This window comes from Suncus etruscus, chromosome 13 (genome assembly GCF_024139225.1).
Source record: "Suncus etruscus isolate mSunEtr1 chromosome 13, mSunEtr1.pri.cur, whole genome shotgun sequence".
NCBI lineage: Eukaryota > Metazoa > Chordata > Mammalia > Eulipotyphla > Soricidae > Suncus > Suncus etruscus.
This window is the reverse complement of record NC_064860.1, coordinates 27,779,856-27,796,412: the sequence shown is the minus strand read 5'-3', so window position 1 is coordinate 27,796,412 and position 16,557 is coordinate 27,779,856. Positions and strand designations below refer to the sequence as shown.

General features: G+C 37.8%; 1 protein-coding gene across 1 annotated transcript; it reads right to left on the bottom strand.

Annotated features, from left to right (window-relative positions):
• Positions 1 to 5,989: 5,989 nt before the first annotated feature.
• Positions 5,990 to 15,929, bottom strand: CSTA (cystatin A). Its single transcript, XM_049785941.1, has 3 exons — positions 15,864 to 15,929; positions 8,129 to 8,230; positions 5,990 to 6,118 (listed from the first exon to the last, which is right to left on the bottom strand). The coding sequence occupies exons 1-3, from the start codon at positions 15,927 to 15,929 to the stop codon at positions 5,990 to 5,992; spliced, it is 297 nt and encodes a 98-aa protein (XP_049641898.1).
• Between the last annotated feature and the right edge of the window lie 628 nt (positions 15,930 to 16,557).

Sequence of the window (16,557 nt, the reverse complement as noted above, 5' to 3'; positions counted from 1 at the left end):
CAGATTCTTAACTGAATTTCTTTTCTGCTTGAAGCAAGACAAAGTTTTCAAAAGGTTTATGTGATCAAATTAGGACTTCCTTTTTGATTAAAAGCCCAATTATTACTTTAATTACAATCTATAAATGTCTTGACAAGATTGATTCTTGCGCAGTTAGGAATAACCCCTGAACACCCCCCCCATACACACACACACACACACACACACACACACACACACACACAAAATAATTCAAAATTTGAAGATCTACACTGCAGTTTTCTAGTCAGTGAAATTCATTTCTATAAAGCTACCTATTAATGTTATCTGAGAATGTTTAATGTAATCATTGGGTGGATAGTGATTTGAAAGAATACTTTCAAAATTGAAAATAAGACTCACTTTGCATATTCCTGATACTCAGGAGAGAATTCAAATTTAGAAGAGGTTTTCCAGAACTTCAGATCTACCAAAATATTACCTAGCAAATCCAGTTATATTAGTAGGATGCCTTTTCACTCCAAGGTAATGATAAAAGTTTATTTAAGGCAGTAGGGATTGAACTTTAGTACGTACGATTATTCATAACAAATGACATTTAAATATGAAATACAAGATGATGGGTATATCTCTAAAATTAATTTGTCTGCTGAAACTGACTTTTTCATTTTGTTTTATTTGGGAGGCCAAACCTGGCTGAACTTGGGGTTATTCCAGGCTCTGCTCTCAGGAATTACTCCTGGCAGTGTTCTGAGAACCATATGGAATGACAGGGTTGGAACTAGAGTTGGGCTTACTGTTCACTAGACACTATTACCAGTTACTTTAAAACAGAATTTGTGTTTGATAAAACAAATATTGGTGAAGATTTAGACAGAAGGGAGGTCCACACACTTGGTAGGGGATAGTAAATAACTATAATAAAGTTATAGAGAATGGAGGAATCAAAAAATTGAATAGAACTGCCAAATGTTTCATTTCTGGGAATAAAATTAATTTTATATTCAACGAAATAAAACGAATTCAAGAAGCTTTCTCAGGTGTGCCAGAGAGGTGCTTACCTTCCATGTACTGTAGGACCCTGAGGTTTCTGCTTTCCCCATGAAAGTTTCTGCTTTTGCTAAAACTGCTTCTGTAGACTTCCCTTGTTTAGCTTGTGAGAATGTGGCTTTTAGATAAAAGCTGGAGACAAAGACACAAGACCCAGAACTCAGCACCCACGTCCATCCATGCACTCAGGATAAGCTTTAACAGATCAGCCTTGTAAAGCTGAATTATGTATCTTATGGCATTTGAATTGTGATCCCTTTTATCTGCTATACTTTCAGTTCTGACAGGTTGGCCATGGCTATATATACCCTCACTCCCCTAGACTCGGGTCCTTGACTGGAAGCCTGTTTCCAGGTGGAAGTCTTGGACCCTTAGCTAGCTAAGAAAATAAAACCCTGCTTTGTGACTGACTTGCACTGTCCAGTGATCTCTTTGTCTTATCACTGGGCTGCTAGCTCAGACCCAACAGTGGCTGACCAGGTTTTGATCCCTGAAGTTTCAGATGGTCCCCTGATCATTGACAGGAGTAATTCCTGAGCATAAGAGCTTGGGATAAACCCTGAGCATTCCTGGGTGTGGCCCCCAAACAAAAGCCCAAAAAGGTTTTTTTCAGGCCAGTGGGTTAGTCAAGTACACACCACCCAAATGTGAAGCCCTGGATTCAGTATCTGCCACCATATATAATACACACACACACACACACACACACACACACACACACACACACACACACACGCGCGCGCGCGCACGCACTCCACCACCAACACATAAGCTATCTGGACTCATATTTTAATAGCATTATTTACACAAACTAATACATATAAGTAACAAAAGTGTATGAATGAATAAGTATGGAATACATAGTGGAGTATTATTGAGGTATTAAGAAAACAAGAATTGGGGCCGGAGAGATAGCATGGGGGTAAAGCGTTTGCCTTTCATGCAGGAGGTCATCGGTTCGAATCCCGGCATCCCATATGGTCCCCCGTGCCTGCCAGGAGCAATTTCTGAGCCTGGAGCCAGGAATAACCCCTGAGCACTGCCGGGTGTGACCCAAAAACCACAAAAAAAAAAAAAAAAAAAAGAAAACAAGAATTCTGGGGCCAGAGAGATAGCATGGAGGTAAAGCATTTGCCTTGCATGCGAAAGGTCGGCGGTTCAAATCCCGGCATCTCATGGTCCCCTGAGCCTACCAGGAATGATTTCTGAGCATAGAGCCAGGAGTAATCCCTGAGTGCTTCTGGGTGTGACCCAAAAATAAAAAAAAAAAAAAGAAAAAGAAAAAGAAAGCAAGAATTCTATCATTGAAATAATTAGGAGTTAAGAGAAATTAGCAATAAATAGTCAAGAGAAATAATAAATACAAATAGTGTATATCACATGTAGATTCTAAAAACAAAACTAAAGATCAGTAATCACTAGAGAAGAGACTAAATTAGAAGAAGATTGTACCAAAGTACAAAATGACAGTGACATGATAAGTATTTTAGGAACGAGGAACAGGTTTGGGGCTATACCTAGAAGTGCTCAGGAACTACTCTTGATATCAGGGGTTACTATTGTGAATTGAGCCAGGGTTGGCTATATGCAAGACAATAACTTAAACCCTATACTATTTCTGTGGCCCCAATAATATTTTGGGACACAATAACTAGAATCGCATAGATATATAGAAAAGTTATATAGAGGTATATAGAAAAGTTAGTGAGAGAATAAATCCTAAGATTTATCATCACAGGGGGAAGTAGTTTTATCTTTTGAAAATTGTATATATGAGATAAGTGCTAGCTAAACTACTATGGTAATCATTTTTGTAATATATGTAATTCAACCCATAATGTAGTACATCTAAACATATATAGTTATGCATGCCATCTATTCATAAAACAATAAATAAATACATTCAACTATGCTCTATGACAAGTTCTGGGCATGTCTAACAGACCATGAATGGGATCCCTAACTCTTGCAGTGCAAGAGTTTTTAACTCTCCATTTTTTTTAAATAATGACCTCAGTAGAATACGGGTTCTTGCTGTCATATTGCACTTAATTTGATGGGAAGATGCTTTTGAAATGTAATTTTTCCCATGGGCAGGAGCGAGAGCATAGTGGGTAAGGCACTTGCCTTGCTTTTGAACAACCCAGGTTAGATCATTGTCACCACAGATACCATAGTTCCCTGGGCTTGCCAGGAGTATCCTTGAGTGCAGAGCAAGAAATAATCCCCGAGCACGGAAAAACAAAGAAAGCAATATTTTTCTTAGTGCAATATACTACAGAGGGAATACAGACTCTTTTTGGGGGTAGCTAGAGAGGTCACACCCCAAAATATTTAGGGTGCTATTCCCAGCTCTGTGCCTGGAATGTCCTCTGTTAGTGCTGAGAGGATCATATGCAATGTCAGGTATCAAAGAATGTCAGCTACATGTAAGGTAAGCACTTTAACCTCAGACAAAAAAAGTCTTTTTTGAGGAGGAAACCCAGTAGCCATCACCTACACCCTATACTCTATTTTGTCCCAAGTGGAATGAAAGCTCTGGAAACTTTCGAGAATGGGGGCAGGCAGATTCCCACCCCCACCCCTTTTGCTCCCCCACTACAAAACCCTTCTTCTTTTGGCATAGAAATGGCAATACAATTAATTCTTTTGACATACAACTAATTTCAAAAAGAAGAACATACATCCCAAGTGGACTGGTTTAGACTGAAAATTCTGGGATTTCATGGAATGAGGCCAGGAAAATAGCAATCTCTGCCCGAGATCCAGTAGCTGCCACCCACACAAACCACCTTCCGACATAAAATGGCCCAGCTCTGCAACTGAACTTCATCAAGCTGCCAAGCTACCAAATCATCCCAGCTCAACAGCTTTTAGACACCTTCAAATTTAGTACTGTCAATTCAGTAAGAACACAGTAAATCAATGAGCAAAAGCAATAAGCTCAATAAAACCTCAGACAATGACTTGAGTAACACCACTGCAAAATATAACAATGATCACAAATTGACTTCCATTGATCTTTGACTTTTATTGATCTGCTTTCTGATCATTTAATATTTTGTTGTAAAAATCAATTCAAAATAAATTTGTGCCTGCTAAGGGGCAGGCTTAAATGGTGGGTGGAAAACTGGGGACATTGGTGGAGACAATTGCTGTTTGTGTTGGAACATTTAATATCTAAAGCAACTATATTATGAATAACTTTTTATATTGTGGTAATACATGGTATTGTATATTATGTGCAGTAGTATGATAGTAGTAGTAATAATAATAATAGTAATAAAATTTGTTATTTAGAGACTCTGAGTCAACATATCTTTGAACACCTTTGCCATGCATGCTTTATCCAGTTATTTATTTTTTTATAGTCCTATAAATGCCAACATTTCTTGGGGATTAAATCTAATGGTTTAAGCTTAACTTCCTTAAATAAAAAAACATTTTAAAAAATCTCAGTTAATATTACTTTCTAATATTCCATATTTTCACTTTAGGAGAGATGGGCAGGGTGGAGGGAGTTGGTGGCATGGGGTACTTGTACCACACTTGGCTGTTCTCAGGAGTTATTTATGGCTTTGTACTCAGGGCTTAGTCTTGGTTCTGCACTCTGGGATCTCTTCTAGTAAGCTTAGGGTACCATATATGGTGCTAAGGATCAAACTTGGGTCTGCTGTGTGTAAGGCAGTACTATTGCTCTGGTCCCACAGTTTTGGTTTTAACCATTTTAAATTAATTTGATATTGTAAAATATGGGTATAAATTTCTCTTTCCCCTGAAAGTATTTTTTCATAAGCATTTATCTAGTAAAGAAAACGTATTTTCACATTTTCAATTTTTACCTGACTTAAACAAAATGCGGTGAAAATTTTTCTGACAAAAATTGTTTTGTAGTATGTGCTATGGACTAAACTCACAACCTCACACAAATGTTCTACTACTGATTCACATCCTGACAACTCTCATTTGTTTTGTTTTAAACCTATTATCATATTTCTAAGATGAAGACTCATCAGAGATAGTGCTTTGATGTGTTTTTCTATTTATTCTTAATATTCCTTTTTTAATATAATGAATCTACCTAATGAGCAGCAAGATGTTTTTATTTACTTATTCAATTTATTCAAATATTTTATTATTTTGTCATCAAGCATTGTAATTCTATGCATGTCTATATTTTTTATGTCATGGGAGCCATACCCAACAATGTTTTGGGAGAGAGTGTAATGGGAGGGATTAAAGCTGAAGTCTTTCATTCGTAAGACATGAGCTCTACATTTAGTCATATCCTCAGCTACTTATACCTGTGATATATTCAAATTCTGGTAAAAAAAAAAAAGGGGGGGGGGCCTGAGTGACAGTGCAGCAGTAAGGCATTTGCCTTGCACATGGTTGACCCAGGACAGACCGCGGTTTGATCCCTCATATCCCATTTGGTCCCCCAAGCCAGGAGCGATTTCTGAGCACATAGCCAGGAGTAACCCCTGAGCGTCACTGGATGTGGCCAAACATCCCCCCTTCCAAATCTGGTAAAAATATAGAAAAGCACTTATAAAACTCAAAAACAGGAAAATAAGTATCTGGGCTGGGAAGATATCCCAAAGGACTAGCGTATCTTCTTTGGGTGCAAAAATCTCTGGTTGATATTTAATTTTACAATATGAGGATATAAAGGTGTGCTGAATTTTTACCACAGATGGTCCATGATCTAGACTGCCTGTGCCAGTGGTGATATTATTCAGCCGTATCACAACCAATTTTTGTAAGATTTCCAGTTGAGTTCAATTTGTGTAGAATTTCTAAAGCAATAATGCTGATTTTGAGCAAGAAAAGATAATTATTATTTAATACAATCGGCCAAAAATAATTGAATAATAAAATTTATTTTTTAAATAATGCTTTTTTATTACTTATTAGCAGGGTTCATCAGAAGGAATCAGACCATATTTGAAATATGACACTAAAAGCCTGTTATCTCATCATCCTTGCATTTGTCAGTCTGGTAACCACTGAGTTTCAAAGGTTGGTTTTCATGAGGAAGACTTCGGAGTACTTTGATGTGGATATAAGTATCTTCACCAGTTCGAATCTGAAAGTTAAAAAAAAAAAGATTTGTTCACAAAGCAAAGGAGTTACAAACTTCAGTGCAGTAGCTTTTTTGGAACAGCATTCTTAGATTTATTGATTTCCTAAACCTAACTTGTTTTATGAGAGAAATGACAGGCTAAAGGCAGCAGATTTATATATTTTTATATTTTATTTATATTTATATTATATTTTATTTATATTTTATTATAATGTGGAACCCATGAAAGTCTAGATCTAGATTGCAGTTCATTTTCAAAGATGCACAGAAAAGAAAACAGATGAGTCTTTTTTGGAGGGAAGTTGACAGAAGTCAGGATGGAGAGTGTTGGATTATACCTGGTGATATTCAGAATTTATTTTGTTCAGGAATCACTCCCACTTGTCTGTGCTCAGAGAACCACAAGTGATGTGAAGTATCAAATGAAAGTTGGTTGCAATCAAAGCAAGTGCTTTAACCTAGTGTTATCTTTCTAGCCCATGAGTAACAAATCTTTTTGGTAATTCTGTCTTTTGACTCTCTAAATTGAAAACACCACTAGGTTTAAGAATGAAAAAAAAATCAGAATTGTTTGAGACATTTTGGGATTTGTGGTTCTCATAACCTATTTTAATTAAAAAAAATTTGTTTTGTTTTTCAGCTAGACCCATAGATACACAGGACTGACTCCTGGCTCTGTACTCAAGGATCACTTCTGTAAGGGACTGAAGGACTATGTGAGTGTTGGAAAATGAATCTAAACTGGGAGGCAAACACCTTACCCACTGTACTATTATTCTGGCCTCCATAATCTATTTTAGAATCTATAGATTCTCACTGGTAGAACTCAGCAGACCTAGTGTGCAAACAATCTAGGCTCCCTTTTCAAGTAAAGGGAATCTTGCTGGAAAGTCACTCTCTAAAGATTAAAGTTGTAGTTGGTAAATAAATCCAAGAAGAAGAAAATCATGGTAAGACTTAAACTTTTGTTATTGACTAAAGATCTCTGAGTTTTATGGAACATATAACTAATTTATTTTATAAATAAATTATATATGTGGGGGGTAGGGATTTTTTTTTCTATCCAGGGCTATTAATCCATTTTGTGTGGATGTGGGTTTTGTGACCTTTGATAGTTATTTCAGCTCTCAACTCAATTTTCTCATGAATGGCACTAGGAAAGTAGTCATAGGTTTATCAAAGATTTGTAGAGAGAATTACATTTGAAAATACATATTTATAGCTTTCAGAAAGTTCCTAATGTTTGTGTTTTAGTTTATTCCACAAATAACCTAAATGTAGTTTGCTTATTGCCTATATTATTTAGAAAAGATAATTAAGATTTAGAGACAATGAGGAGAAGCAATAATACAAGTCTTGAATAGTAGAACAAGACAAAGAAGACTTCAATTTAGGATTATCTTACACCAAACTCTATAATTCTTCCATTCTGCCATTTATCTGTCAGGCACTTGATAAAAAAGAAAGGTCATAGTACTAATAGTACCACAAGGTAAATCTATTTGAGTTTCAAGAATGATTATTTAAATTAAAATGATTTTTGAAAGGATAAAATTGACTTAGAAATGTTTCCATCTAATGACTGGAGTCATTAAATGCATTTAATTTAGACACAGAATCACAGGCTTGGAGGAAGAAGAGGTTTGTTTTTTTTTTTTTTTTTTTTGGATAGCATCTTAGCCAGCTTTTGCCTTTAGCTGCCTGAGATATTATTCTTCTATTCACACATGAAGAAGCAATGACAACAAGCTTAATAAGTCCTTACAAATTTTTTTCTCTACACTTTTTGGGAATTAAGTTAAGACCTAATATAAGAGAACTTTCTAAATTCACAGGAAAAAGGTACTACAAATATAGCACCAGCTATCAACTTTGAAAGTCTACCAGTTGGGAGGGCTTATTCAAGGTGGGCATCTTGATTTAGAATAAATTATATGATGGAATGACAAGGAATATCACATGACATGAGGAATATAATAACTTTCTACAACAAAGTGAATATTGAATTCTAACCTTAATGTAGTAAAAAATCCCAGCAACCACTTGAGTTTTGTATTCTATAGCTTCAAATTCTTCATAACTCTCATTTGTTTTTTCTTCAAGCTGTGATTTAACCTTAGAAAAAAGAGGCAACAAATGATCACAGATATGTTACGCTTCATTTAAATGTGAAACTTCAGATTCCTAAACATATATTGATGCTAATGAAAGCTATTTATAATATATACTGAAGACAAAAACAAACAGACCACCTTTTTTTAAAACAAGAAAATGTCACTGTTAATAGTAAGGTTTCTGATGTTATTGTTGTTGTTGTTGTTGTTGTTTTTGGTTTTTGGGCCACATCCAGTGACCCTCAGGGGTTACTCTTGGCTATGGTCTCTGAAATTGCTCCTGGCTTGGGGGACCATATGGGACACCGGGAGATCTAAGTGTGGTCCATTCTAGGTCAGCTGCTGTGCACAAGGCAAATGCCCTACTGCTGTGCCACTGCTCCTGCCCCAAAAGTTTTTTTTAATTTGAAATAGTTTCTAATTTCTAATAATTTCTAATAATACCAGAAAGAGCTCATGAGTTACTCTTGGATCTGCACTCTGGAATCACTCCTGCTGGGCTCACAGGCCTATATGGGAGCCTGGGATCAAATTTGGGTCAGCCACATGCAAGGCCAAGGTCTTACTTGTGTTATCACTCTGTCCCCTTAGAGCAGCCATTTTTTTTTTAACTTTTATCTATTTGGGGGAAATATTTTTTTTTGGGGGGGGTCACACCCGGTGGCTCTCAGGGGTTAGTCCTGGCTCTGCATTCAGAAATCGCTCCAGGCAAGCACGAGGGACCCTGTGGGATGCCGGGGGTCAAACCACCGTCTGTCCTGGATCCGATGCTTGCAAGGCAAATAGTCCTACCGCTGTGCTATCTCTCAGGTCCCTTAACTTTTTTTTTAAATTAATTACTTTCTTAGACACTATGGTTTACAAGGTTGTTCATAATACAGTTGTTTATTTTTCACAGACACAAGTTATTTCTGATTGATTTTCATTCATGAAATGTGCACTCTTTACCAGTGCATATTTGCATTACCAGTGTCTCCAGTTTACTCCTGCCCTCCCCCTTGCCTGCCTTTGGGGCAGACATTTTCTTCTCTCTCGCACTTTCACTTCCTCTCCCCACTTTTACACACTGTGGTTTGCAATATAGTTACTGAGGAGCATCATGCCTATCACTTTTATCTCCTTTCTTGTCCAGAGTGATCATTTCCAACTCGTTGTCAGAGTGGTCCCTTCTCTGCCCTAAGTGCATTCTTCTGTATTTGTGGCACATTTCCTTCTATGGTCTGGTTTTTCTAGCCCTCATCTCTATTGTCTCTGGATATTACTATCATACTATCTCTTTTCTTTTATATCACAAATGAGTGAGATCATTATATCTCTCTCTCTCCTTCTGACCCATTTTGCTCAACATAAACTCCCCTTATCCATTCATGTATAAGCAAATTTCATAACTTCATTTTTCCTAACAACTGCATAGTATTTTATTGTATCACCATTTTCTTATCCTCTGTTCTCAGGTACTTGGGTTTTCTAGATTCTGACTATTGTGAATAGTGCTGTGCTGAATATGGGAATGCAAAGGGATTTTCTACATAGTGCTTTTGGGATCCTAGGGCATATACCTAAAAGTGGTATTATTGGGTCATATGGAAGCTCAGTTTCTAGTTCTTTTTTTTTTTTTTTTTTTTTTAGGAATATCCATATTGTTTTCCAAAAAGGCTGAAACAGTTGGCATCCCCATTCACCCAATACCCATTTGATAAAGAGTAATTTCCGGGGCCGGAGAGATAGCATGGAGGTAAGGTGTTTGCCTTTCATGCAGAAGGTCATCGGTTCGAATCCCGGCGTCCCATATGGTCCCCCGTGCCTGCCAGGAGCAATTTCTGAGCATGGAGCCAGAAGTAAACCCTGAGCACTGCCAGGTGTGACCCAAAAGCCACAAAAAAAAAAAAAAAAAAAAAAAAGAAAGAGTAATTTCCAAGATATATAAGGCTAATTTGGTAGAGCTTAGCAAGAAAAAAGCCTATAACCCCATCCAAAAATGGGAGAAGAAATGAACAGATATTTCCTCAAAGAAGAAATTCAGATGACCAAAAGGCACATGAAAATATGCTCACATCACTAATCATCAGGGAGATTTAAATCAAAACAATAAATACATTATCATCTCACACCATAGAGATTGACAACATCACAAAGAACAAGAACAAACAAAGCACTGGCTGGTGCAGATGTGAGGAGAAAAGGACTCTCATTCAGAGCAGCCATTTTAGTTTTTTGTTTGTTTTGTTTGTTTGTTTTTTTGGCCACACCCAAAAAAAAAAGTGATGCTCAGGGGTTACTCCTAGCTATGCGCTCAGAAATTGCTCCTGGCTTGGAGCTGGGGGATCAAACTTGACCCGAACTCTTCCATACCCAATGATGGTTATTATTAGTCAGATCAGGTGCTGATTTAAAAAGAATTTATTTTTTACACTAAAGCTAAAGTTCTCTATTTATTTGTTTTGCCATACTGGAACCAAACTCATCTCATACATGTGAAACATATGTCACATCCCCAGCCCTCCCCAAATTTATTTATTTATTTAAGCTTTATTTTATAAATGAGGATCTTGAGGCTATGAGAACTACCTAAGACTAAAAAATTAATTATAGATATTTACAAATTTTTGCCCCACCAAGAAAACTTCCCCTGGTTGAGCATATTTTAATAATTATCAGTATTCTTTATGGTCTCCAAATCTTTTTATTCCCAAACATGTAATCAAGGGGGCTGGAGAATTAGGATGAAGGTAAGGCGTTTGCCTTCCATGCAGAAGGACAGTGGTTCGAATCCCGGTATCCCATATGGTCCCCTGAGCCTGCTGGGAGTGATTTCTGAGTGTAGAGCCAGGAGTAACCCCTGAGCGCTGTTGGGTGTGAAGCAAAAGCAAAACAAACAAACAAAACCAACCAACCAAACAAAAAACATGTAATCAACATTTTTTTGGAGGGGGCACACCTGGCGGTGCTCAGGGGTTACTCCTGGCTGTCTGCTCAGAAATAGCTCCTGACAGACACGGGGGACCATGTGGGACACCGGGATTCGAACCAACCACCTTTGGTCCTGGATCGGCTGCTTGCAAGGCAAACGCCGCTGTGCTATCTCTCCGGGCCCGTAATCAACATTTTGATCTCTATATGTCCTAAAAGTAGATCCAAATCTCTAACCTCTGCATTGCTTCTCTGTACTAAACCAGTCTGGACATAACCACAAGAAAGTTGATTTAAAAATCCAGGCTTATTACTGGAAGTACAAAGTTATAGAAACATACTAGACGAGTTTTCTGTGGTTTTGCATCTTCCTTGAGCTCACTTTTCTGACCCTGAGAGCAGAAGCTGAGCAGGAAGTGGTGACAATGGGAGTGATCCCTAATTGAAGGTTGTAATTCCAAGAAGGTTCAGGATCATGACGATCAGGGGTGGAGGCAGATATGAAAACACCCATCCTGAGTTCACAGAGATGAGTGGTCAAGTGAGCCTAGACATATTTCCATGAGGATGGAAGGACAAGTGCTAGAATGATGCTGGTGTGGCTGTATGGTAGGTTGGCAGGGTGTGGGCCAGTGGGAGAGATGGTTGGTGATTAGAATGTGTTCAGAGAGGAACAAACAAATATACAGGTGGGTGAGAGCCATGCCACACTAAGTTCCTGGGTGTGTGTGATGCTATACAGATGAATGTTCATTCAGACCAAAACCATGATCTGTGGGTGTGACAGGTATGGGTATGTGATCATTCAGGTTTATGAATTAGGGATGTATATATACATGTATTTTAAAAATATTATTCAACTGCTATTAAAAGATTAGCCTACACCAAGCAGTGCTTAGAGATCACACATAGAAGTGACCTGAGGATCATGCAATGCTGCAATCAAACCCAGGCTTCCTACATACAAAACATACACGTCAGGCAGGCATAGGGGACCATATGGGAAGTCGAGATTCAAATCACTGTCTGTTCTGGGTCAATTGTGTGCAAGGCAAATGCCCTACTGCTATGGTATCTCTCCAGTTCCATCTTCAACTCTATTTCTCTGCTACAAATAAACATTCAGAATTCTCACCCAATTATTTTTTCACATGATAAAGGTACCTGGATCAAAATAACAATGCTGAGACCAGAGTGACAGTACAGCAGGTAGGGCACTTGTTTTACAAGCAGTCAACACAGGTTCAATCTCCAGCATCCTGTATGGTCCCCCAAGCCTGCCTAGAGTGTTTCCTGAGTGAAGACATAGGAGTAAGCCCAAGCACCACTAGGTTTGGTATACACACAGACAGAAACACAAAATGATAATAATGCTGGCAGAATCATTTGTTTTGTTTTTGTTTTATTTTCTTGGTTTGGGGGGCACACCTGGTGGTGCTTAGGGTTTATTCCTGGCTCTGCACTCAGGGATCACTCTTTGCCATATTCAGGAACCATGTGGTAACAGAAATCAAACCTGGGTAGAAGACAAATGCCTTAGCTGCTGTACTACTAACACTCTGGCCCTCTATTTGGTTTTTAATAAAGCAATTGTGGCTTTACAAGTAAAGATCTTATGACCATATGGGATCATATGACTATATATTTCCTTATGCTTCTCTTATCACCAATGTATTCTGTATATTTTCCTGTGAACAGGAGCCATCTATAATTTATAACCCCTTACCCTTCAGCAATTCATCAATATTGCGCAACATTTTCTGAGTGAAGTGACTAGGATTATTTCCTGTTATGGTAATTTGTTTCTAAAAATAGTAATTAGGTTAAAAGAGTGGCAGAGCAAGGATCTTCAACCAATAAAGTAAGATGGGTTATTTCCCAAGGACACTCTGGACCATTAGAGTCTTTAGGTACTAATATCACAATTATCATTCAAAGCCCAGTCTCATCAGAATGCAGAAATTCTTCTGCTTTCAAAAATGTTCAAATTTCAACATCAAGCTCTTTATTTAGGATTCTTCACTTATTTTAATTTTTATGTTTAATTTTAACATTAGGTCAAACTATATTTCATACCATTTTAAAAAATTCTACAGGGCAAATTTTCCTTTTTTATTTTTATCCCCTCCCCCTTTAGTTGTGGGGGCATGTAGAGGTCACCACATCCAATGATTCTCAGGGCTTACTTATGGCTCTGATCTTGGTGATCACTCCTGGCATGCATAGGGAAGCATATGGGATGCTGGGGATCAAAACTAAGTGTGCAAGGCAAGCACTTTACCCACTGTACTATCATTCCAGCCCCCCCCCCCTAATTTTAAAAAAAGGATATGTCATACAACTGTGTACAAATTGACCATAGCCAACAGACATGCATTACTGTGAAGTGATTATTGTCATGATAATTATCTTTTTGTTTGTTTGTTTGTTTGTTTTTTTTGGGCCACAACCCAGCTTCACTCAGGGGTTATTGCTGGCTCTCAGAAGTTGCTCTTGGCAGGCATGGGGGACCATATGGAATGCCGGGATTCTATTCACTGTCCGTCCTGAATCAGTTGCATACAAGGCAAACATCTTGCCGCTGTGCTATCTCTCTGGCCCCATCATAGTAATTATCTTACATAATTATATATGTAGATTATATAATATTATATATTATATGTAGATTCAATAAAAAGACTCAAAACAATTATATTCATATGCATATTATCAGTTTTAAATATAGCCATTATATTTGTTATACTTTGTGTCTCTTATAAGTGGAAGTTTGTGCTTTTAACCACTATCCTCCAATTCCACATTCTCCTAATTCTCTTCCCACATTGGCAACCCAAAGTTTAATCTATTTGTCCTTTTTTCGATAGAAACCATACCCAGAGGTGCTGGGGAATGAGAGCTTGAAGTGGAAATCACACTCCGCCAATTGTATGAGTTTTTGTTTTTAATTTAGATTTTTTTTTTTTTTGTGGTTTTTGGGTCACACCCGGCAGTGCTCAGGGGTTATTCCTGGCTCCAGGCTCAGAAATTGCTCCTGGCAGGCACGGGAGGACCATATATGGGACGCCGGGATTCGAACCGATGACCTCCTGCATGAGAGGCAAACGCCTTACCTCCATGCTATCTCTCCGGCCCCTAATTTAGATTTCTTACATAAATGAAAGCATTGTCTTTTACCCAGGTTTGATTTCTGTTACCACATGGTTCCTGAATATAGCAAAGAGTGATCCCTGAGTGCAGAGCCAGGAATAAACCCTAAGCACTACCAGGTGTGCCCCCCCAAACCAAGAAAATAAAACAAAAACAAAACAAATGATTCTGCCAGCATTATTATTATTTTGTGTTTCTGTCTGTGTGTATACCAAACCTAGTGGTGCTTGGGCTTACTCCTATGTCTTCACTCAGGAAACACTCTAGGCAGGCTTGGGGGACCATATGTTCTCTTTACATTTCAGATCTCCATTATCTTGCTTCTCTACCACCACCCCCTTAAACACACCATAACTCAGCCAGCTCTGGTCCTCAGAACTTTTAAGAGTCAGGGATGATATCAAACAAAAATTTGGAGACAACAGCTGTGTTGCTTCACCCTTCATTCCTTCACCACGAAAAAAGAGCTACAAAGGATATATTTTTAAAAAGAGCTCTTGAAAGGGAAATATTTAGTTCAAAGACTGAGTTGTGGAATTTCAGGTATGTGGCCTTTCTTAGAGAGATTTCCAGTGCCCTAATTTTCAGTGCAGGAATCCATCTCTGCAACTTGAGACTGTTGTTGTTTGTCAGTGTCAGAAATGAAGTTGAAAGAGAGAGAGAGAGAGAGATTGGAAAAGAACAACAAGAAATGATTCAAGAAAATAAGGCAAGAATATAGACTCCAAATATTAATTAAATTTTTTACATAAAATATACAATACAATACATTTTTATTATATAGACGATAGTCAAACAAGGTCGAGTAAGCTTGCTATAAACACTGAGTTCTATTTTTACTATAATCAATTTTAAAATCATCAAGAAAAATGTTATTAGTTTTCTCTTCTAGATCAATCACTCTCTTACAATAAGTGACTAAAACATTATATATTTGGTCAAATTGGTAGGAAGTTTGTAAGTGAATTGCCTTTACAATTGTGTTCTTCGTTCATTAAAACAGCTCCCTTTAGTTCAGGGAAATATTGCTCATAAAGTTGTTAGCTACCTTAGACTATAATTACATGTTGACTCCACTTGGTGAGAATAGAATGTTTCACCAGAAACTGAATTAGCAATCCTAAAACTATACATTGTAAGAGCTGTAGAAATGATTCAATACAAATTCTCTGACAACTGGAGAAATAGGCTCAGAGAAGCCTAGAGCTTAGAAAGCTCTTAAAGTTAGGATTACTAGTGGGATCACCTGAAAAGATTTTTTAGTTTTAAGGAGGCCCAGACCCCCCCAAAAAATTACATATTTCTCAACATTCTTTTTGTCTGTTTGTTTTGTTTTGAGCTGTGTGGTGCTCAGAGTTTAATCCTAGCTCTGCATTCAGAGATAACTCCTGGCAGGCTTGGGGACCATATAGGCTGCCAGGGATCGAATGCTGGTCCACTATCTGCCGTAGTATCTATAGCTCCATCCTCATATTTCTCAACATTATTGTTTTCTTGTTCACCCACAAATTACTATAGGATCAAGCTAAGAACCAACATTTTTGGATCAAATATTTTTATAAGATGCTACGACTCACCTCATTAGCAATTTGTTGGACTTCTGGAGTGGCAGGTTTGGCTTCAGTTAAGCCTCCGGGTATCATTTTGGCTAATTACTTCTGTGCTGAGCAGGATACTAGATCAGAAATGACCAGGTAGGTGTAGAGATTGGCTTTTTAAAAGAGGGTGGTGTTTAAAAGCCCTGCCCATAGAATGTTTTATTTTCCACTAACCAATCACACACACACACACACACACACACACACACACACACACACACACACACACACAGCACAATTCTTGTTTCCTCAACAAAATATACTATTAAGAACTGGGAAGAGTGAACAAAGGGACAAATGAATGACAATGCGCGCATCAGGTTGTCTTCAGAGCTAGAACCAGTATTTTGATGTTGGTTCCACTTGGTTGCTGTTGACATAAGAACTCTAAAGTCACAACCAGTGTTTCCTGATATTTAAAAACCATCTTGCAACATTTTTTTAAGAAAATCTCATTATGTCACCCTTGATTTGTTTACATTTGTCTTTATAAAGAAAGTAAAATGTCTACCTGGAGACCTTGGCTGCTAATTTATACTTTATTATTTTATTTTTATTTTTTGGGGTTTTTTTTTTTTTTTTGGATTATACCTGTGGTGCTTGAGGGCTGCTCCCAGCAGCTGTGCTCCCAGCTCTGTGCTCAGGGATCACTCCTAGTAGTGCTTAAGGGCCC

Coding starts and splice junctions, on each gene's coding strand:
- CSTA (XM_049785941.1), bottom strand. CDS start 15,929: ATGATACCCGGAGGCTTAACTGAAGCCAAACCTGCCACTCCAGAAGTC. Junction 8,231..15,863: donor TCCAACAAATTGCTAATGAG/GTGAGTCGTAGC, acceptor CTTTTTTCTAAG/GTTAAATCACAGCTTGAAGA. Junction 6,119..8,128: donor GGATTTTTTACTACATTAAG/GTTAGAATTCAA, acceptor TTTAACTTTCAG/ATTCGAACTGGTGAAGATAC.